We start from the raw sequence: 22,537 nt of genomic DNA, 5'->3' as shown, positions 1-22,537 counted from the left end.
GATATCTAAGGCAATCTATATTGCATACATGTATAATTCTGCGCCAGCATAGCACGTGTGAGAGTTTTGTGAAGCGGGTATATAAAGGATCTGACAACGTTCTGTCTTTATATGTCTGACAGAGAATCAGAATACGTTATGAGAACAATCTATCTGTCATCAAGGACATCAGCGCAGATTCAGACACCATACTACATGTCCAGGTCCGTAGCCAGCTTTCTATTGGCGGGGGTGAGGTTCGTTTTTTTCAATCGTTGGCAACTCTCTCGGGCACGGGCGTGTACAGCGATTTTGTACCAGGGGGTCTAACGTAACCCAAGTTGCGAGCCACGCGAAGGGGGGGTTGTGGGGGCCTCCCCAGAGAATATTTTAAAATTACACCCCCTCAGATGCGTGTTTCTGCGCGAGCAAGGCCGGTCGGACTCCCTAGACCCCCCTGTACACCCCCTGCTCGGGCGCGAAGCGACCAGGCGACGGAGCAAGCGACCGAGCGGTCCCGGGGAGGTGGTGGAGGGGGGTGTTAACTGTTCACCCTCCCAGCCTCGCATGCCGGTCCAGATGTGAGTTTGCCAATATTATACACTAAAATGGAGCGACCTGAGGTGAAATTCTGACAAATTTAAAAAAAATTTTTTTTGCTTGACGGGAGGGGCTTGGGGGGGGGGGCGTTCGTTCGAAACCCCCGAACCCCCCCTGGCTATTCCGGCCGCATGTCCATGTACACCTATACATCCTGCACTCGGCCATTCAAGCGCACTCACAATTTCTTTTTATTGCCTTTCTGCCTCTTGTCCCGGGTCTCTATATTTCCGCCTTGTCTACATACCACATGCATTCAGACTTCTCATATACGTATATGAGGAGATTTGCCTACGATTCATCAGAGCATTCTTGGGCAGCCGACTCGCCGTTGACAAATTCTAGACTCAGGCGAGGAAAACACTACTATGGCACCAGAGGTTTCTACAGTGAACCACTGGCCTGCGCAGCCACCCGCCGAGACATTCCAGCAGTGGCCGGACTTTAGCGGGGGTGGATGACAAATATAATGTGGCGGCGCAAATACCTTGCATGATACATGCATGATATGATGCATGGGTTAAATTAATATTGTATGATATGGCAAAGCAGAGGTTACCAACCCTTTTGCAGCTTTTTTCACAATTTCAGAAAGAGTTTTGCTGTTGCCCTCATCCCCACGGTGGTCAACACAACATATTTAATAAATGACACATTTGCATATGACACATATTTACATTCACAATGAATCCGACCTAAAAAGTGCCCCCCCCCCTGTAAATAGTCATGTCACAGACAGTTCATAGACAGAAATGAAGGCACCATGGTTGATACGGCGACGCGCTCACATGGCGACACGGCTACGTGGGCAACGCGCCCACATGGCGACACACCCACATGGTGACACGGCTACGTGGCGACGCGCCCACATGGTGACACGGCGATGTGGCGATGCGTCCACATGGCGATGTGGCGACGTGCCCACATGGAGACACAGCGACGTGCCCACATGGAGACACAGCGACGTGGCGACACGGCGGCGCGCCCACATGGTGACACGGCGATGTGGCGATGCGCCCACATGGCGACACGGCGGCGCGCCCACATGGTGACACGGCGATGTGGCGATGCGCCCACATGGCGATGTGGCGACGTACACTGCTTAGTCTGCTATGCCAAATAATTTCAAATGAATTTTATCTGGATTAAAAGAGGTTCCGGAGGCATTCAGGTGTCCGGAAAATCCGGTGTCTGTACCTGTGGGATAGGCTGTGTCATGAACTAGTTTTTTGTATTCGTTGTTTGTGTGTATGTTTTAATGTATACATTTTGCTATGCAAATGCATATACATGTATTATCTTTGACTGCAATTCAATTAGTTAGAAGTATAAGATGCGCAGCTTACGAAAACTTTCAATTGTTTGATTTTTAATTGTTGCCTATATACAGTATATATATTTGCTCGCAATAAAAAGATCTGATTGTGCCTATGTTTTGAAATACAAATAATAGAATAAGCGAACCTAAGTCTGTGCACAGTTACAAGTCGTTAAAATGGGCCTTCCACTCCCGCTTCACAGGTATAGCGCCGTGGGGGCGAAGGGGTGGTTCATGGATATAAGCACTGACCACCAATTCATTTTCGCAATGTGCGACATGTGCAAATGTGCAAATGTGGACAGCTCTTATATCCTTGGGCCGAAAGGGCAACATTGGTAGAGCTAGTTCCACCCGTGACCTGTGACAGAACTATGCGTAGCTTTAGTACTATACTATAGCCCTCGATCGTTTCCACTACAGCAGACAGCTAGCACACTGCTTGTGGCTTGTAGTGATTGCATGCACCATAATTAGGCGATAAGAGTGTGCAAATAAACACGAAGACTTGCATGGCTTAATTACCCAGAGGAAATATATCTTGTTTTTGTGGAAAGTGTTTAATGCATGTACAAAATATACAATTGTGAATGTCTTAATTTAGTTCTAAAGAAAAGACTAATTGGAAACTTTGCAACTGTGGAGGTCAATGTGACAGATTGTCCCAACCTGACAGCACCACCTTTCCACCTTGCTGCTGCAGGTACGTATTTGTACACAGGTGTGAGTATATGATGTGTGCATCCATACATACATGAGTACATGTGTGCATCCATGCAATAGATTCACTGATTGTACATCATTGTACAGTGATACACAGCTAGCAGACAATAGTATATATAATACATTTGGTATACAAAATGCACTGTTTGTGCATAAATAAAAATAAATTGGTATTCTATCTGACTCTACTACATAATAACTGAAATATGTATTCTACAAATATATAGGATATTTTTTTATATGTTTTAAATTATAATACAGTCAAACCTATCTTAGTGGACACCTCTATATATTGCAACTCAAGGGAAATACTACAAGTTTCCCTTCTACAGAGGTGTAGAAGGGAAACTTGTAGTATTTCCCTTGAGTTGCAATTGCACAGTGAAACCACCCTCTATGGAATGAACACCGCTCCATCAAGGAAATACATGTGAAGTTCCAGAATCGATCCCGAAGTTTGAAGTTTGATTGTACACGTGTAATTAGTTGTGGACATGCTTGCAGGACTTTGTGGTTCAACCAGGATAGTGGATGTCGGTGGACCACCATACCTTCTACCTCTGCCCCAACTTGACAAGGTGCAGTGCCAGTGAAAATCCCTTCTGACCTGTGGAATTTGCACTTAAACCTGCATTTGTGGACACCTACATAGAATGGAAACCTGTTCATAGTACTCATAAAAAATTCGCGTACCGAAAAATGCTGTGTTATGCACCCTTATGAACAGAGTGGACCCCTGTTCAACTTGGTCAGTACTCAGTAGACACGGATTTTGAATCCCTCGAATGGGCTCCCCCCTACATATTGCTGTCACTCCCCCCCCCTACCTCATAGGCAATTACTATGTGAGCCTCTAGACTGCCTTGGTTACATTATGAAAATATAAGTGTGCCTACACAAACAGGCGTACATAATAATTAATATTCCGATACGTGGGGTGGAACCACCGTGCCACTTGCTCGTGGCGCCACCTTTAATTTCTGACAGGACCTAAGACAGCTATGCTCTACGCTGGGCATTTGGATGTATGACTTTTGAACCATTATATATTAGATGAATACGCAAGAATATAAGGCAACAGTTGCCAATTGTAATTTTCAAATGCATAAATATTCAATATATATAATTTAATGAGGCAATTAAGTTATGTAGGTTGCTATACGTAAATGTGTACGTATGCAATGGTATCGAAATTACTGTATACTCCGGAAAAATACAGGGCGATATATGATATGTATTGTACCTCACGAGGTAAAAATTCAATACTGCCACCAAGTTCACCAACCTGTATAGAAGGAACACCAGTTTAGGAAGGACATGCTTGGGAGTTTTCTTGAGTGACCATTATGTACAGGGTTGACTGTATTACCTTTACCTATTTTATTGTTTCACACAGATTATTTTTAATAATTTAAAGATATCTATATATAGAATAAATCGGGTTTATCCTACGAGTAAATCTGTACGATCATACATAGATATATATGAATCATGTAAGCTATTTTTAATATAGCAATTTTTTATATAGATTGCCAAAGTTATGGGCAACACCCCAAGCGCTGTTAATCCAATATCAGCTCAACTTTCAGTGGGTGCTGTAGGCAAACGCCTCGTTGCCTCGACTCACACCTGATGCTGTTTTACACGTCATGGAAAAGTGTATGGAACTGTAACTATTATCTCTACTGTGCAGGTCTACAACATCGCAGACATTGCAAAGCGGGTAAATTTGCCGTCAGCATTCATTATCGGTGCAGGCGCTGGACCCTACAATCTTGTTGGTGTAAACTCTGAGGTATGTATGAGCAGGTATTTGCAATATAGTAACCATGTTTTCACAATACACAGTACATCATATTACATTATACAGAGGTGATATTTTATATCTACATGTAACATGGACTGCTCTTACAGCTAATCCCAAACCTGAAGTTGGACCCTGGCTGCCCAACTGGTTGCTCAGCCATGCAGAGTTACATCAGCAAAGTCGACCTAGGAGATGGTAGCTGCATCCAGGAAACTATCAACTCCACTGATTTCAGCATCCTGGGAAACTTTTTCTTTTCTGAGGGAGCTCAGGGGAAGGTGAGTTGTGATGAAGCAATAGGCAGTGCTCTAGGGTTACTGAGTGGGCTGGACAAATATTTCGCTGCAGAAATCCGTACTGTCACATAATTACATCAGGAATGAATCAATTCTTTTTTATCGTCCCTGGTTAAATCACACTGGTATAAGATTACATTGTATGTTTTTGTGTTTTGTAACGTGATCTCTTCATGCCCACTACAGAACATCTGTACTATATTTGCAGTCTGTCATAATTGCTATAGAGATCTGTACAATAATTCTCTGCATTACTGAAGTGAGGGTTTTCAAGAAACAAACGTTCAGACTGCATAATGTTAGTCCCGTTTTCCTATCGCCTTCTATTGCATAATTGGAGGTGCATTGCTATGGGAACTTTTCAGCAAAATGAAGCAGATTAGGGTTAGGTCATTAGCCTCCTGTAATATAAACACACTTATGAACGCTTACTTAAGTAAACTTGTGTACACACTGTAACACACGTATGTCAGTTATTTAATTATGTAACACAGTAACATGATAATAGCCGCGTTCACACGTAGCAAGAAATCCGGTATTTAGCGTTCACACGAGGCAAAATACGAGGCCCAAGAAATACGGTATCTAAACAGATCCGGTATTTCATGTAAATACGAGGCTTCCCAAAACCCGAATAATTTGCCGTGCTTGAGAAATACCGGATTTCTTGGACCGCGCATTTCCTCGTGTGAACGCTAAATACCGGATTTCTGAAGCCGCGTATTTTATACACTGGTCCGCGCTCGACAGCTCTAGTGTAACGCGAGTGGAACCAGTCTACGTATTTTATCGGCAGTTGGTGCGCATTGCATTGTTTATTTCGCATTGTTCGCTTGATTCTTTAAAGCAGCTCGCAGTTCGCAAATACCGTATTTCTGGAGCCGCGAATCAGCGTGTGAACGCTCGGCCGCGTATTTGTCTCAGATTCGGTATTTCGCAAATACCTACGGCGACGCGCTCACATGGCGACACGGCTACGTGGCAACGCGCCCACATGGCGACACGGCGACGCGCCCACATGGTGACACGCCTACGTGGCAATGCGCCCACATGGCGACACGGCGGCGCGCCCACATGGTGACACGGCGATGTGGCGATGCGCCCACATGGCGACGCGCCCACATGGTGACACGGCGATGTGGCGATGCGCCCACATGGCGACACACCCACATGGCGACACACGACGCGCCCACTTGGCGACGCGGTGACGCGCTTACATGGTGAGGCGCCCTCATGGTGACGCGTCCACATGGCGACACAGCGATGTGGCAACACGGCAATGTGGCGACACGGCGATGTGGCGACACGGCAATGTGGCGATGCGCCCACATGGCGATGTGGCGACGTACACTGCTTAGTCTGCTATGCCAAATAATTTCAAATGAATTTTATCTGGATTAAAAGAGGTTCCGGAGCATCAGTGTCCGGAAAATCGGTGTTGTACCTGTATAAGGTGTGTCATGAACTAGTTTTTTGTATTCCGTTGTTTGTGTGTATGTATTTAATTATACATTTTGCTATGCAAATGATATACATGTATTATCTTTGACTAGCAATTCAATTAGTTAGAAGTATAAGTGCAGCTTAGAAAACTTTCAATTGTTTGATTTTTAATTGTTGCTATATACAGTATATATATTTGCTCGCAATAAAAAAGATCTGATTGTGCCTATGTTTTGAAATACCAAATAATAGAATAAGGAACCTAAGTTGTGCACAGTTACAAGTCGTTAAAATATTGTGATTGAATGGAATTATACACAAATGACTTTTTCTTCGCCGTACAATGTATTGTATTTATCTTAGAAGCATAATTAAATTAGTTCCTAGTTGGGCCTGGGGAAGCTGAAGTGCGAACCTAGCTACATATCTAGCGTCTTATTTTCTTGCCAGTGTGGATAGTTAAGTGCACATTTTATTTCAGTAGCAGCATGTGCAACAATCCATTCAGTAGCAGTTGTCAATTTTAATTTTACCTCTGTAAGAAAGCAGTGTTTAAAATCTATAGGAAAACGCATCCATGCATGTTTTTCTGTAATTAAAATTATTTCATAAATACGAGGTCTCGTGTGAACGAGGCTAATACTGGGAGGGAAAGGGAGTTGAAAATAAGAATTAGAATTTAGTACCATGAACTTGGGATACATTGGACATTGGGTACTGATTGTGGAATTTAATGCACACTGCACGTGTATGCATTTTCTCTGAGGGAGAATAATCTAATCATAATCTGATCTCTATTTGATTAGAAAACACCATGTATTCCCTTTTCAAATTTCCGTAAGAGCAAATTTACCCATCTTATTTTGAGTTTAATGGCTATAATTTACAAATATAATATGTATGAATGCCAATAACCAGGGTTTTCGTAGCTTATGGTATTAGTGTATTCTGTTTGGCTGCTATGAAGCTCTGTTCTATAGTTGACCGCTCATTTGACTACAATATGGTGCTGTACTATATATGCAGTTGATTGCTATGTTACATGTAGCTCTGTATTGTATTTCACCCATCTTTGGATGAAAATACAGCTCTGTACTGTATTTGCGTTCTATATCGATTAATAGAAAGCTGTACACCATATTTGCAGTCTACCCTGATTAGCCTATACTGTACTTTATTTGCAATCTGCACTGATTGCTATATTACCTTTGTGTTGTATTTGCAGTCTATCACAAGTGTTCTGTGTACAAAAGTTGTGAGTCTGCTTTATGCACAGGTTCTAGAAGTGAAAGCAAAAGAGAGGATAGGCGAGGAGAACCTTATTTCTTGCATCAGGAAGGCATTGTCGGAAGAATACGGAGACCAGCCTGTAGGAATAGGTGGAGCTTTTCTAATTGAGAGAGGAAAAGCCAAGATTCATATAATGGTAATAACTCCAGATTCCACCCATAAGGGGGGAAGACCATAAGACGTGAGAGAGAATGCAGAAGTATGTCGAAGGGCGAAGAGAAAAAGAGAAGAGCGAGAAAGAGATAGTAATTAATAGAGTAAGAGAGAGAGGGAGGGGAGGGGAGCAGAGGAGAGAGGAAAGAGAGCACAAGAGGAAGAAAGTTTAGATTTTGGTGTTAGTCATTTTTCATTCAGTGTAGTATAATGACTAGAAATGCTTACTTAGTTTATTGCTAGCTTTTTCACGAACATAGTATTACACCTTGTAGGCAATGTTTGTAATGATTTTAGGCATTTCACATCAAAACCTATTTATATTAACACAGTCCTGAAAAGCGTCTCTCATACGAGCAAGCTCTTTATATTGTTCCAGTCCGACTTTTCTAAGGAGCCTTTAGAAAATGACGAAGCCGTAGACGAGTGGCTAAAGTTTTACGAAATGTCTGCGCCTCTCGTGTGCCTGACTGGAGAATGTGTATCAGCTGACCCTGTAAGTATTAGTGAGTGCCCAGTGGTGAGCATGAACATCAGTGTCTGACCCATCACTACTTGACCTGCCCCATCACTATAGTCACTACTGGCCTTGACATGACCTGACCTGACCTGACCTTACCAGATGGGTATCTATCAGCCTTCGCGTTGGCATCTCCCGCGACTCGTTAGTTTCAGTGCGGTCGTTCCACGAGAACCACTCATTGTAACGCGTTAAGCAACGGACACGTTTTGTCAGCACTCGTTTCACACTAGTGCCTCTACGTTCCCAACAGGGTATGGACCTACGAGTGGAGCACACGCACTGCTTCAGTCAACACGGGGAAGGAGGCCACTACCACTATGACACTACACCAGAGGAAGTTGCCTATCATGGGTTCTTTAACGTTGCGGAGTGCCTCTATCGAGTTGACAGGCCTGGTGAGACACATGACCTTGGACGGGTCTGAGTGTGTGCTGGTGTTTCTCTCACAGCAAAAGACTGTTTGGAATACAAGGACATGAACTTTTTTTTTATCTATAGTGCACGAGTTTTTAAGATATTCATTGTTATAGATTATTTATGATACAAATATATGCAAATTGAGACATTGCTTGTAACACCTCTGGTTTTGCCACTGCCACGGATGGGAACGGTTAACCCACAGCGAAAACGACATTACTGATTCAGAATCCGTTAAATTGATAATACCACGGCAATGTACAAATACGACTGAACAAAATTCGCGAGCTCAAACTAGGTAACAATAGCGCCACCTATACAGATATTGCAGTTTATATAAGCAGCGACTGTAGTTTCTTTAAACGCAAGCTGCACACACACTACTGAACAGCTACAAGCCAGTGTTGTACAATGTTAATATTTACACATTCAAGCGAACTTCCATGCACGCACAGTGAAGGAATCAAAGAAGAGCTAATCACCACGCAATTACCTAAGAATTGCCATTGTGATAACGGTCCAAATAAACAAAGGCCGAACACTGATAATCTTTATACTGTACTACATTTTACACTGAGCGGGTGGTATCACATGACACGGTACTAGAACTGACTGCTACGACATAGCCATATCATAATCAGCAACATTTACACCACAAATTATTCCGTATGTCACGTATGAATGTTATCATTGAAAGCTTGCACTTTTACCAGGAATATATCTATAATCTATATTATGCATATTATGCATTCATAGGTGGGGGGGACTAGGGAGAGTGCAACAATGGCCTGGTGTTTAAAACCATAAATTCTCAGTGTTTCGTTCACATTGTTCATGGACCTCTATGCAACAGTTGAAGTGAAATACCATGAAGGGCAACTCAGTAGTAGCAGGTGAACACAGTGAGGTCCTATGAAATGGGCCACCGTAATTCAAAATGTAGGGATGCAATCAATATTGTTATAACAAAAACCTATTATATATTCACATTAAATAAACACAATCACAATTCAAAACTGTACATCACATTTCAAAAGCTGTACGTGGAAGATGTGCCCCTGTACAACATTATTAACATTATAATCGTGTTGCAGCTGACGCAAGTTTGCACTTTGAAGTCGTCACAAGGCCATCAGATATTCGTTCTTCGTTCATTTTTAGTTGCGCCTTCTAGTGCCATCTTCACCTCCTAAACAGTGGCCCACATGCACACACCACGGTTGCTGCTGGTTTACCGCGACCGTGTAACGTGTGAATGCCACGCTAGAAGTCATAATGCAGAAGCATCATCTGCTGCTGTTGCTGCTGCTGCTGCTGCTACTGTTGCTGCTTCTGCTGCTGCTACTGCTTCCGCTGCACCTTTTTGTCTTTCGGTACTTCTTACTCGTAGTGCGATACCGTCTTCACCTCAGCCGTCATCCGCAAACACCACGATCGCGCAGCATGGAGGCTCCGATCGAAATCATCTGCTCTGCGGTCTCGCCGGCTCGTCCGGGACTGCGCGGCGCCGTCCCTGCGCCATCCTCCTCGTTCACACGCTGAACCTCGGACGGCGACTACTCACTCGGAAGCGCCGATTCGCTTCTCACTCGGGTCACCGGCCTCCCCCCTCTCACAGGAAATCACTGTACAGACTTACAGTTCAAAGCTTGGAGAGGAAGTCACTGTACAGACGCTCAACTATTTATCACAAGCACACGCTCAGCTGGGCAGCACACCGGCAATCGATGCTAAACACAACAAAAAACGTATTTACAAAAGAGGTGAGAAACCCTAACGTACAAAAATATAACTAAATATTGCAGTTCGCTGAATTTCCGGAGATGAATAGGCAGTTCAATAGCAGGGCAGTAATCAAATTCTTCTCTTCAATAAATAAATACTTCTGCACAATGACTTCCTCAATTAGTTCTGAACGGTCAGAGCTGTATGTCCATACGATAGATAAGTTGCCTATTTTTGTGCTCCGATGTTAAACGAAATCGTTTGTTCCTGGTGATGTTAGTGGTTCTAACGTCTGCAAAGAGAAAAAAGGGCATAATATAATCTCGGCAGGATTTAGTGCTTACGTGTGAGCCATATCAGACAACAGTTAGTTAGAAGCTGAATAGGCACATTATTGCACATGATTATTTGACAAGCAAAACAATACTACCTGTCTGTTGGCATGCATGATACCTAAGATTATACAATAATATCCGCAGCATACCTATAATTTCATCTGGCGTGACTAAACGTTTTCTTACAATCCCCATTTAAAAATTGCGCTCTAACTCAAAGCAACTGGAGACAACAAACAACTGCCCCTAAATGGCAAAATACATCCCAGAAGTGTCACACAGAATTCTGCATTATGGAATTTCTTGGTACACTGGCGCGGGACCAGCAACGATGTGCTGTGTCGAGCATGCAGGCAACAGTACGTGCAAAGAATCTGTGCCGCACACATGCGTGTTCGCGACAATAACCTGTCAAGTTTTCACGCTTGTGAACTGCTTCCGATTATTTAGGCAACATTTTATGTATCAATAATGGTTTTCATATGGTTTTCTGGTTTTAAATGACTCATTGGGCCACGTGAAGTGCAAGTTGTGCCAATTCTGCCCTATTTGACAACATTTACAACATGCGGTTCAATGTGCAGCCTATTTGTGCTTTTTGTGTTTTTTCAATTTTGCAACATTTGCAAACTTTCCCATATAATAACATTACTCCCAATAACCGGTCAAATTTGTTCAAAAATTTCACGTATAAATCAAAATCCAACGAATTTACATTTCAATATAACCATACACAAGAACAACACAGTAACAAAATTAATTGCAGTCATGCCCTCTACTGCTAAGAAAACAATTATAGGTGATAATTAAAAAAAAACATCACAGTATCACAATACAGAGAACTATCCAGTCATTTGCTTAGACTCACTTTTTGCTCCTGTATCCACCGTAAATTGTAGGGAAAAAATGAGAGGCGTTCACATTACAAACAGTAATTTAGATAAGTTACACGCCATGTTTACCATTTAGGCATGAGCATTCGCAACTTTTTGAGCGATTATTCCCGACTGAAAAAGAGGGGAGAACGGTACCCGACTCACTCAAAAACCTTTTGTGCCACCACTACAGTAGCCCACCGATCTTCCGCATACAAAGATGGCGGCAATATTATATGCTACGAGATCATGCTTACCGGGTTATAGGGCTTATCCGGCTGGTACTGGTTCTTCTCCAGACTGAACTGCTCCTCGGTGGTTTTCCGATACACGGGGTTGTCAAAGTTCATGCTCTTCGTGTTCTTCTTCACGTAGTTTCGGTGAATGAGATAGGCAACCTGGCGAAACACGAACGCGCACGACGTGAGAACGCGCAACTCTTGCAGGCGATGCGTCAGGCCATAATAAAAATATTGTTTGTTTGTCCTCACCCGACCGACCCGCCAAAAAGGGGCCGACTCGAAAAATGTTGTTGATCTTTCTTTTTATTTTAAACAAACTATCACTGTACATTATATAAATCTGTAGGCAATACATTATCTGTACCAATTAGCAAAACAAACATTCAACATGAAAGGTATCTCCACACAAGCACACCCGAACATGTAGACACCATGCTGAATTTGTAAAGACCCCCGCCCTAAAAAAAAAACCGACCAACCTACCCAAACTTTTCAGCCTGGGTCGGGTGAGGGCAAACAAATATTTTTTTAATTGTGACCTCGTGGAGGCGGCAGTCTCGCCTCCACTAACGGCCAGCGAGGAACGACGAAAGCATCGCGAAAGAAGCGAAAACTGAGTGCCGCGACAACGCCCGTTCGCGCAGCAAATTTTCGCGCTGCACTTACCGTGGCCAGTAGGATGATGAGCCCCACCAGGGCGGCGCTGGCGATGGCGGCGACATGGCCTCTCGGCATCCCTCCGGTGTGGTCGCCCTTCTCCGGCGCGCCCACCGTCGAACCCTCCGCCTCCGACGAAGACGACGTCTCTGCCGCCGCAGGAGTCACGCCCCCGGCGTTGCCGGGCACGACAATAATCGGCGCGTGGGAGCTAGGCGATTTCGTCGCCGGGGACGACGTCTTCGGCGTGGAGTTTGGATGCGGGGTCGGCGGCGGCGACGACGAAGACGGTGTTGCCGTGCTCGCGGGTGGTGGCGCCGCCGTAGCGGCACGGCACGTTCGCATGTCCGCGTGGAGCTCGACGCCGTCCTCACAGTGGCAGGTGTACTTCGGCGAGCGCTCGTTAACCTGTGGGAAAGCAGACAGTCTTGAGGCGAGTGCATCGAGACAGCAGGTATCGAACCGTTCGCTGCAGGACCGTCGAACACAGATCCACCGGCGACGCACCCAGCGACGATTGCCGCTCGCAGTGGAACAAAGCTACGCTCCCGGGACAAAACTCTTCCTCTTCCTCCTCCTCCTCCTCCTCATCTTCTCCCCCAGACTAACGCGCAGAGCATGTCAGTTCAACGTTGCTCCTCCCCCCTCCTCATCCTCTCCCTCGACAAACGTTCCTCCCCTCCTGTTCCTGCTCCTTCCCCTTCCCCTCCTCCTCCTTCTCATCCATTCCCCTGACTAACGTGCAGAACAGGTCAGTTCAACCTTCCTCCTCCTCCTGTTCCTGCTCCTGCTCCTTCCCCTCCTCCTCCTTCTCATCCATTCCCCTGACTAACGTGCAGAACCAGGTCAGTTACCCTAATCGCAGAACGGGACGGGCATTTTTCCAGACGGCTGCAGTGAGGAACGATAGAGAAGCGGGCGAGGAGAAGTGCGCGCGCAGGTCGCCGCAAAGCAGGCGTAACGCGGTTCGTTACCTGCGGGCGGCAGGCACAGGTCGGCAGGCGCGTCTGTCTGTCGTCCTGCTGCAGTAGTTGATGTATTGGCACCGCCGCTGCGGCGTCGCATAACCTTCAGGTCATCGCTGTAGCAAGGCCGATCAGCGAGCCTTCTGAACGTTCTCACCCGTAACACTTGTTCCGCCGGTGTGTACGCCTCAGCCGTCTCCCAGTCGCCCAGTAGAGGTGTTGGCAACGCAATACACTACAACCGTGTAATCGGCAGGCTCGTACACGGCATTAAGACCTTAGCAGAAAGGCTGTCGGGTGGTGGCTGATACAACCACCGAAGCGTAACGGCACAGGACGGCAGCATGTGGCGATCAGCGCGCTGCTCTACAACAGACAGCAGCTACCTCGCGGCACGAACAAACCGATCAGCCCAGGCAAAGATTTGCATGCGAGAGCTACCTCGAACAGCGATTACTGTAAGGGTGTGTGTAGGACTCTGGGCGAGCGAATGCAATAGTTGGGAAAAGAAAGGGACTCACAGTCACCCAAGTATAACACTATCGGAGGAGAAGGGCAGGGCGTGTCTAAAACTTCACACCTCATACCACCACTACAGAGACAGCACAGCGGGTGTCGGGGGATGGCTGCACCAAATACGGTGTCCACCCCCACGCCGTTATCGAAGACAAAACAAATATTCAGAAAAATTCTGTAGGCTAGTCGAGTGATGATTGGACCGCGCGCCGGTCTCGGTGTGGAACATGCCATCCCCGCACGCGACAGATTGGATACAGGACAACGCATCAGGTCCAACACGCAACAGGTATTGCAACGGCCCTAAAGTAGGCAACAAAAGGAACGGCGAACCGGACGATTAACAACAGACTGACTGCATATGTGAAGCAGCGACAGGCGGCTAGGAAGGGAAGAGCGGCAGCATGGTGCGGCTGCGCTGCGTGTATTACTCGAACACGGCGATCTTGAAGGTGCTTCATACTGGGGGGTGTCAGGATGTCGGAGAGAAAGTTGGGCCGCTCCTGCCATTGAGATCCTGCGCTCCGGAGATTCCATCTGCGTCAACCCAAGTATAGTGCGCTCGTTGACGTAAGCGGCAATCGAGGGTTACTCATGAGTGGTGCATATAACCTCCTTGATACGTACTAAGTATAAGTGAGCTCGGAAAAAGTCGCTTGTCTAATTGGTCACAGAAAAGGTATAAATATGCGAGGCATCACTTAGGATATATATGTAACTACGTGCGTTTCCGTATTTGGGCCTAACAAACGTGGAATGACAAATGCACTACAAAAATTTGTAAATTTTTCTGTAAACGAACGCAATGTAAATTTGAAGTAGATGTTAGTGAAGAGAATTATTGATAAAAACGAGACCAGGGGTCTAACATGAACCAATGTTATAAACGGCAGTATTATACCTCTAATCTGATACAATATGGCGGTGGGGATTCCGATTGGCTTATTGCTGAGCAATGAATAGCAATCCGATGAGATGAGAGGATGGCATGTCACTCACACCGATTGTTAGTGCTTTGGTCCAGAGAAGTCCTGGTGACCACATCGTCCTCTCGAGGACTGTTCTATGGGAGAGGGGAACGGGGAGGAGTGGCTCTGCAAGGGCAGGAGCTGGAGTCATCGCTGCGAGGGCCACCGGACACTCGCCATGGGATGGACGATCTCGTGGGAGATGGACGACCCTCGCTCTGGCCGGTTTCCCCCCAGTCAAGGAAACACTCAGCCTTGAATGCAAAATTCTCCTCGGGTAAAATGCTGGGATTTTCGTGAATCTTGAATCTCTCTCCCTTCTTCTCCTCTTCTCTTCACTGCCTCTCGCCCTCCTCTCCTCATCACGGTCCTCTCTCCTCCTCTCCTCCCGTCTCCTCTCTCTCCTCTCCTCCCTCTCCTCTCTCTCTCTCCCGCTCTGCAGCAGGCAGCCATCACTCTCTCCTCTCCTCATCGCTCAGCGTCTCTCTCTCAATTCTTCTCTCTTCTCGTCCCGTTCTCTCTCGCAGTTTTTCATGAGGAGCGGAGAGACCTCCTGAGAGATAACTGTATGTGCGTTTGGCGCTTCTCTCAGCGCTCTCTCTCTCTCTTCATTCTCTTCGCTTGCTTCTCGCTTCAGTTCCGCGCGTGGGGTGGGAACGGGTTTCGGCTTCGTTCTGCTCTCTCTCTCAACTTTCCTGCCGCATCTCTCCTCTTTTCTTCGGTGCTCTCCCTCCCACTCCCACTCGGCCACCTACCGCACTCTCGCCTCTCAACCTTCCCCTCTTCTCTGAATGTCTCTCTACGTAGTGATGTAGTCTAGTAGTCCTCTCCTCACTCATTATCTTTACATGCTAACACACTCACCCTTTCGTATTCACGACTATACCGCACACTCACGCCCGTTAGATTTGCTGATGCACTCACAGACCCACACACAGGCGGCGTGCCCCCACCCTGTATTTACTGATGCGCACGTTACACGCACACTCACCCCGTATTTCGGGATGGCTTGACTATACCTCAGTCCCCATCTAAATTCCCATACGGTTTCAACTCACCGTCTTCTGAAATTCACAAATCACACAAAACCACCAAACTCACCCCTATTCGACACGACTTATCCCACTCGCGTACACAGCTCACACTATTTCTGATCACTACTATACCTTTCACCTCCCCTGTTATTTATTCACGACTATACCACACTCACCTTATTTCTTGCTTAATATACCGTTGACATCACGTATGTGTTGATGCACAATGTACACACACACCTCACGTATTTGATCCTACATACGCCACATCACCCTTAATTTTTTATGTCACCATTGTACACAACACACACACCACACCTTCTTTATCACGACTATATTCGCCTCATCACTTATTTGATTGTCAGACTAACCTTCACCTAAGGACCATTGTTATGCACGACTATACTCGAACTATTCCTTATTCTTATTCACTACTACACGTCTCCGCTATCGCCGTATTTCTATCACTGCTATACCTCAACACTCCCGATTTTTGGTATTCACGTACTGATTCTCTCGGCGTTTGCCTTCTCAGTTCATGTTCATGATGTTATTCTGAGCTGTCCGTTCGTAGCGTTGTGCCGCTAATCCTTGTCTGCCCGTTCCGTCCTTAAATCCTTTCATCTAACATGCTATTCCATTCATTTTTTCTTACTCCATCACAGCCGCTCCCCACAACTATTTTTCCCTTTGAATCCGGTCTTTTCTTCTTGCTTCAGGGTCTGGAATCTGAGCTATTTCCGTTCTTTTGATCATTATTGTAGTACTGAACATCCCCCTGTACAGGATGCACCATGGATGATGCTCTTATCAGATTTTTAGTGTTATTTTTTTCCGGTAATTGTTGTAGCCTCCCTCACAAGAAGGGGGTTTCCTTCCCACTTTCTCCCATTGTGCACGCCCCTTTCCGTCCCTCGCAGGTTATCAGCCGGCTGTCTTCCTACGTCTAACTCACCACCACATTCCTCCTATGATAATCACCACTCCTCGGGGTCCCTCCAGTGTTAGGACGTTTAAGATTCGTTTTCATTACCACAGGCTTCTTTCACTCAGGCAGAGATCATTATCCCACCCGCTCACTTCGGCAGTCGCGACGTTAGACTCTGTACCCGCGCTCACACACGCCTGTTCTCCGTAGATGTACTTGGTCGCCTCGCAGCCGGCCCTCCACCCCCGGCCCCGCCATCACACTCCCATTGTCATCCGTTTACTTGTCTTCTACCCCGCCCTTCATTCCCTCCGCCCCTTCTCCTCTACTCCTTCGCACCCTCGATCACTTCCTCCCTTTCTCCTACAGCCGCCCACAGGCCCGATGGCCTCGCCCCAGCCGGCACCGCCCCCTTCCCTCTCGCCTCACCCTCATAATGAGGCCCGCCGCAGCCCCATCTTAACTCTCCTCCCTCACAGCCTTCGCCTCACACTTCCCCTCACCCTCGCCCTCCCTCCCGCCCTCACACTGCACATGTTCATCGATAGATGATACTTGGTCCTGATCCTCTCCTCTCTCACCCTCAGCCTCCCTTCCCCCTCCTCCTACAACCGCCTCGCCCCGCTCCCGGACTCACACGTCCCCATGTTCATGTACACGTAGATGTAATCTGTCACTGAATTATTTGCTCACTCCCCGCGTCAGAGCCGCTCCCTCACTGTCGCAGCCGCGGCATCACCGCCGGCCCCCGCCTTCCCTCGTCGTCACAACATCAACGAGTCCTCACAACGCCTCGCGCGCCAACTTTTCCCCCTCCCTATGCCCGTTCGCTCGTTATCAAATTCGCGACTTCCCCTCCCTCACCCTCGCCCCCCCTCTCTCGGCCCTCACGACGCACGATGTTTCTGCCGGATGTATGTACATGTGTCATTCCCTGCTCCCCTCCCTACCTTGTGCCACTCTTACCCTCGCCTCACCACCCTTCGCTTTCCCCCTTCCCCTCCCTCATCTACACATTCAGGGCGCTTCATAACCCTGCTCCCTCGCCCCCTCCCCGGCCCTCACACTCACATGTTCATCACGTAGATGTGCTCATCGTTGACGTCGCTCCAGTAGAGCTGCTGCGTCGCGTGCACGTAGTCGACGGCGATCGCGTTGTTCAGGTGCGTCGCGACGTTGTGGTACTCGCGGTTTGCGAGGTCGAGCACGCGGATGTCCTTGCGGTTGGAGAAGAGCAGCTTGGGGCGCGCGCCGTCCGCCTTGCAGAAGCCCGTGCGCGCCAGGTCGAGGTGGTAGCCGTCGAAGCAGTGGCACTTGTACGAGCCCTTCGTGTTCTCGCACGTGTGCGAGCAGGCGCCCGGCATCTCGACGCACTCGTCCACGTCTGAGAGAGAGAGAAAGGGGGGGTGAGACGGACGCGGGAACGACGACGACGAAGGGAGCGAGACTTTCTGTGGATTTTATTCTAGCTTGTGTAGTAGAAATATAAATTTTTCTAAATAATAGCTGTCCGTGTTTTATTTGGGCTTTTTACTTATTTGCACGATTGTACAAACGGTCCGTTATTCCAGCACATTTATTATTACGTTATTATAATTTATTACACAGGTTTCAGGCTTTATTTCCTAGACTGGGGGAAAGCCCAAGTTTTATAAAGTGGGAAATCCTCTTTTTTAAGTGCAATACACCCGCGGCGACACGTATATGTGGTTAAGAATAATGTAATGACACATATAGAGTAATGTGCATACAGATAACTATCCACGTAGTCGCTGTATATCTACACGCGAGTTACTGCGACTGTCACAGCGTACGCTAACTCACCTTCGCACGAGTTGTTCAGATACGGCTTGTATCCGGGGTTGCACTCACACAAGAAGCCGGCACGGGTATCGATGCACTGATGCACGCAGCCGCCATTGTTGACATCACACTCATTATTATCTGCAACGCAAACAAGATGGCCGTAAACCTCTGCGATCTTCCAAACCTACCTTCATTGTAGCAGGAAGAAGGCGGAGAACGCCTCAAGATAAAAAAAGAAATAAAAATGGAGTGGCAGAGTGGCTCTCGAAGGAGATCGAAAGAAGCCTTGCAGCAAGAAGGCACTATGCTGCCTGAGGAAGAGCAAATACCAAAGAAGATCTAGCGAAAACGGAGATCCGCGACTAGACCGTTCACTGCAGCACACTGCAGCTCAAAGCCAACTTCACAGCCCCAATCGCATCTAAGCCGGACAAACACGCGCGGGAGACCCGCCTCTCATCAAGACATCCCGGCCCATCCCCGTTCACGCATGCTCCCCTCGCCCGCTCACCGCAGAACGACGTCGGTCCGGACGGCTCGTCCTCCCAGTTGCCGCAGTCGTTCTTGCCGTCGCAGACAAGCTCCATCGAGATGCACGTCGCCGCGCACGCAAACTGCGTCTTCGGATCGCACTGCGACGTCGGCTGCGTCGGGCAGTTCTGCTCGTCAGAGCCGTCCATGCAGTCGATGCGTCCGTTGCACTGCGACACGCCGGGAATGCACTCCAGGTCCCTGCATTGGAACTGGTCCATGCGGCACGTGATGTTACCTGCACCACAGATGTAGGGATAACAGCATTGGCACGATGTACACATGACGTACCCCACTGAATGTTGTCAATACGTAATAACAATAATAATATTAATCATTATAATCATAATAATAACAATAATAATAATAAATATGTGTGTGTGTATATTAATATAAATAGCAGAAGTGTCTGTGGAAGAAGAAAGTCAAGGATTAAAGATTAACGGTACAAAAGTTGTTCGACCACTAAATCACTCGCTATAAATTACAGACTTGAACGAATGAAATTGCAGTATGACTTGCATATATTTAGAAAATTATACATAATATTTTCGACAAAGCATGAACACTGAGGTGACGTCAAGCCGGAAGTGGGTTGCATCAGCCACGAAACTTTTCTAGGAAAGCAGGGCAAGCAGTATCGGCTCATGAAGCACAGGCTGGTGCCGACTGCCGGCACTAATCCGCGACATGCCCAACAATGGAAAACTGTCTGACGCAACGTGTGGAACGTGATCTTAATTGTGATGCGCGGCGGAATGTATGATAAGCTTGTTGAATTATATTTGCACAAATTGCCTCTAATGCACATTAATTACCTAGACATACAAATAGACAGACGGACAGATTAACAATTCCAGACGCACAGACACACAGATTCGTGATACGTACAGTCAATTTCGTCCGATCCATCAGGGCAGTCTTTCTGCGCGTCGCACACCCACGACCGGTGAATGCAGTCTCCGTTGAAGCAGGCAAACTCCCGATCGCTACACCTACGGGCAACGAAGAACAGAAACATCTCTCAAGCAACCATTATTTCAATGCAAACTGCAGACAACGACGACGACACGGACAATCGTCGACATGACGTGCCGACTTTCTCCTGTTCTTGCTCCTGCTCCTTCCCCTCCTCCTCCTTCTCATCCATTCCCCTGACTAACGTGCAGAACAGGTCAGTTCACCTAACTCGCAGACGGACGAGGCATTTTTCCAGGACGGCGGCAGTGGAGGAACGGTAGAGGAAAGCGGGGCGAGGAGAAGTGCGCGCGCGCGCGCGGCGTACGCGGTTCGTTACCTGCGGGGCGGGCAGGCACAGGTGCGAGCAGCCGCCGTTGTCGTCGTCCTGCTGGCAGTAGTTGGTGTAGTTCGGCTGCCGCTGCGCGTGCATCACCTTCAGGTCCATCGGCTGTAGCAGGCCGATCGCGAGCTTCTGAACGTTCTCACCCGTAAACTTGTTCGCCGTGTGTATCGCCTCCGTCTCCCAGTCCGTCCAGTAGAGGGTGTCCTGCAACGCAAATACATACAAACGTTAGATCGGCAGGCGGGGGGCGAACGCTCGTACACGGATAAGAACCTTAGCAGAAAGGCTGTCGGGGTTGTTGGCTATAAACACCGAAGCCTACGGCACAGACGGGCTGATGGTGCGATCAGGCGTGCTCTACACAGACAGCAGCTACTGCGGCACGAGACAACCGACAGCCCAGGCAAAGATTTACATGCGAGAGCTTACCTCGAACACGGATACTGTGTAAGGGTGTGTGTAGGCTCTGGGCGACTGAATGCATGTTGGGAAAAAGAAAGGGACTCACAGTCACCAAGTATACACACATACGGAGGGAGAGGGGCAGGGGGCAGCTGTTATATTCCACCCTCATACCACTCACTAACAGAGACACAGACACTCACACACAAAATAGGTGTCACCCCCACCCCTTATCGAAGGACAAAACAAATATTTACAGAAAAATTCTGTTACTAGCAGTGATGAGTGGGACCTCTGGTGGTGGAACATGCCATCCCCGCACCGACAGATTGGATACAGGACAACGCCACAGGTCAACACAAGTGCAACAGGTAATTGCAACGGCCACTAGTAGCCAACGAAAAGGAACGTGACGACCCGGACGATAACAACACAGACGTGACTGCTATAGTGAAGACAGCGAACAGGCGAGCTAGGAAGGGAAGAGCGCAGCATGGTGGCCGGGCTGCGTGTATTACCTCGAACACGGCGATCTTGAACGGGTGCTTCAGTGTCAGGATGTCGGAGAGAATAGTTTGGCGCTCCCGGCCATTGAGATCCATGCTTGCTAGGAGATTCATCTTGGCGTCAACCCAGTATATGCGCTCGGTGACGTAATCTGCAATCGGAGGGTTTATCTCGTGAGTGCGTGCATAAAACGCTCTCACACTTGAGTACATACTAGAGTATAAGTGAGATCGGAAAGTCCAGCTGTGCTAATTAGGTCACAGAAAAAAGGGGTATAAAATGGACGAGGCACACTTAGGAAAGTACATGATTATTGTAAACACTCGTGCGTTTTTCGTTTTTGCATTAACACAAACATTGCAAAATATCCCAAATGACCAAAATCATATTTGTAAATGTTTCTGTAAACAGAAACGCACCTGTAAATTGAAGTACGATGTTAGTGAAGAGGATTATTGATCAAAAACCTAGACCAGTTTTATACTAACAATGTTATAAAACGGCAGTTTATACCCCCTCTAATCTGATCTCAATATGGCGGTGGGGACTTTCCGATTTCGCTTATTGCTGAAGCATGACAGTGCAATCCGGATGGAAGATTGAAAGGATGGGCAGTGTCACTCACCGATTGTTAGTCCGTTTGGCCAGAGAATGTCCTGGTTGACCAACATCGTCCTCTCGAGACCGTTCATGCCGATTCGCTCGATCTTGGGCGTCGTTCCCCAGTCAGAGAAGAACAACCAGCTGTGAATGGCAAAATCTCGCTCGTAAAATGCTGGATTTCGTGAATCTTGATCTCTCTCCCTCTTCTCCTCTCCTCTCTCTCTCTCTCTCTCTCTCACTCTCCTCTCTCTCCTCTCTCGCTCTCACTCCCACTCCCACTCAACCTCCCTCTCCTTCTCAATGTCTCTCTTAGTAGTATGTATCTAGTAGTCCTCTCTCACTCGTATTTTACATGCATACACACTCACCCGTATTTCGGATGCACGACTATACCGCACACTCACCCGTATTTCGGATGCACGACAATGCCACACACACACACTCACCCGTATTTCGGATGCACGACTATACCGCACACTCACCCGTATTTCGGATGCACGACTATACCGCACACTCACCCGTATTTCGGATGCACGACTATACCGCACACTCACCCGTATTTCGGATGCACGACTATACCGCACACTCACA

General features: G+C 47.3%; 2 protein-coding genes across 2 annotated transcripts in view; one reads left to right on the top strand and one right to left on the bottom strand.

Annotated features, from left to right (window-relative positions):
* Positions 1–8,695, top strand: part of LOC106808206 (ester hydrolase C11orf54 homolog) — a 17,283-nt gene extending 8,588 nt beyond the window's left edge. The window contains exons 2-8 of the mRNA XM_014810815.1: positions 2,502–2,600; positions 3,125–3,198; positions 4,314–4,415; positions 4,535–4,705; positions 7,443–7,592; positions 7,989–8,105; positions 8,383–8,695. Of these exons, the coding sequence (XP_014666301.1) occupies positions 2,502–2,600; positions 3,125–3,198; positions 4,314–4,415; positions 4,535–4,705; positions 7,443–7,592; positions 7,989–8,105; positions 8,383–8,556 (887 nt within the window). The 3' untranslated portion in view covers positions 8,557–8,695. The remainder of the gene's footprint in view (positions 1–2,501; positions 2,601–3,124; positions 3,199–4,313; positions 4,416–4,534; positions 4,706–7,442; positions 7,593–7,988; positions 8,106–8,382) is intronic.
* Positions 8,650–22,537, bottom strand: part of LOC106808192 (low-density lipoprotein receptor-related protein 8-like) — a 46,332-nt gene continuing 32,444 nt past the window's right edge. Inside the window, exons 7-16 of the mRNA XM_014810795.1 lie at positions 20,023–20,126; positions 19,112–19,369; positions 18,619–18,738; positions 17,866–18,178; positions 14,296–14,401; positions 13,452–13,583; positions 12,393–12,791; positions 11,742–11,882; positions 11,478–11,486; positions 8,650–10,566 (exon numbers count right to left, since the gene is read on the bottom strand). Coding sequence (XP_014666281.1) covers positions 10,522–10,566; positions 11,478–11,486; positions 11,742–11,882; positions 12,393–12,791; positions 13,452–13,583; positions 14,296–14,401; positions 17,866–18,178; positions 18,619–18,738; positions 19,112–19,369; positions 20,023–20,126 — 1,627 coding nt within the window. The 3' untranslated portion in view covers positions 8,650–10,521. The remainder of the gene's footprint in view (positions 10,567–11,477; positions 11,487–11,741; positions 11,883–12,392; positions 12,792–13,451; positions 13,584–14,295; positions 14,402–17,865; positions 18,179–18,618; positions 18,739–19,111; positions 19,370–20,022; positions 20,127–22,537) is intronic.

The sequence above is a fragment of the Priapulus caudatus genome, unplaced genomic scaffold (genome assembly GCF_000485595.1).
Source record: "Priapulus caudatus unplaced genomic scaffold, Priapulus_caudatus-5.0.1 Scaffold259, whole genome shotgun sequence".
In the NCBI taxonomy this organism is placed as follows: Eukaryota; Metazoa; Priapulida; class Priapulimorpha; order Priapulimorphida; family Priapulidae; genus Priapulus; species Priapulus caudatus.
Note: the sequence above shows the minus strand (reverse complement) of the source record. Positions and strands in the feature narration are given on the sequence as shown.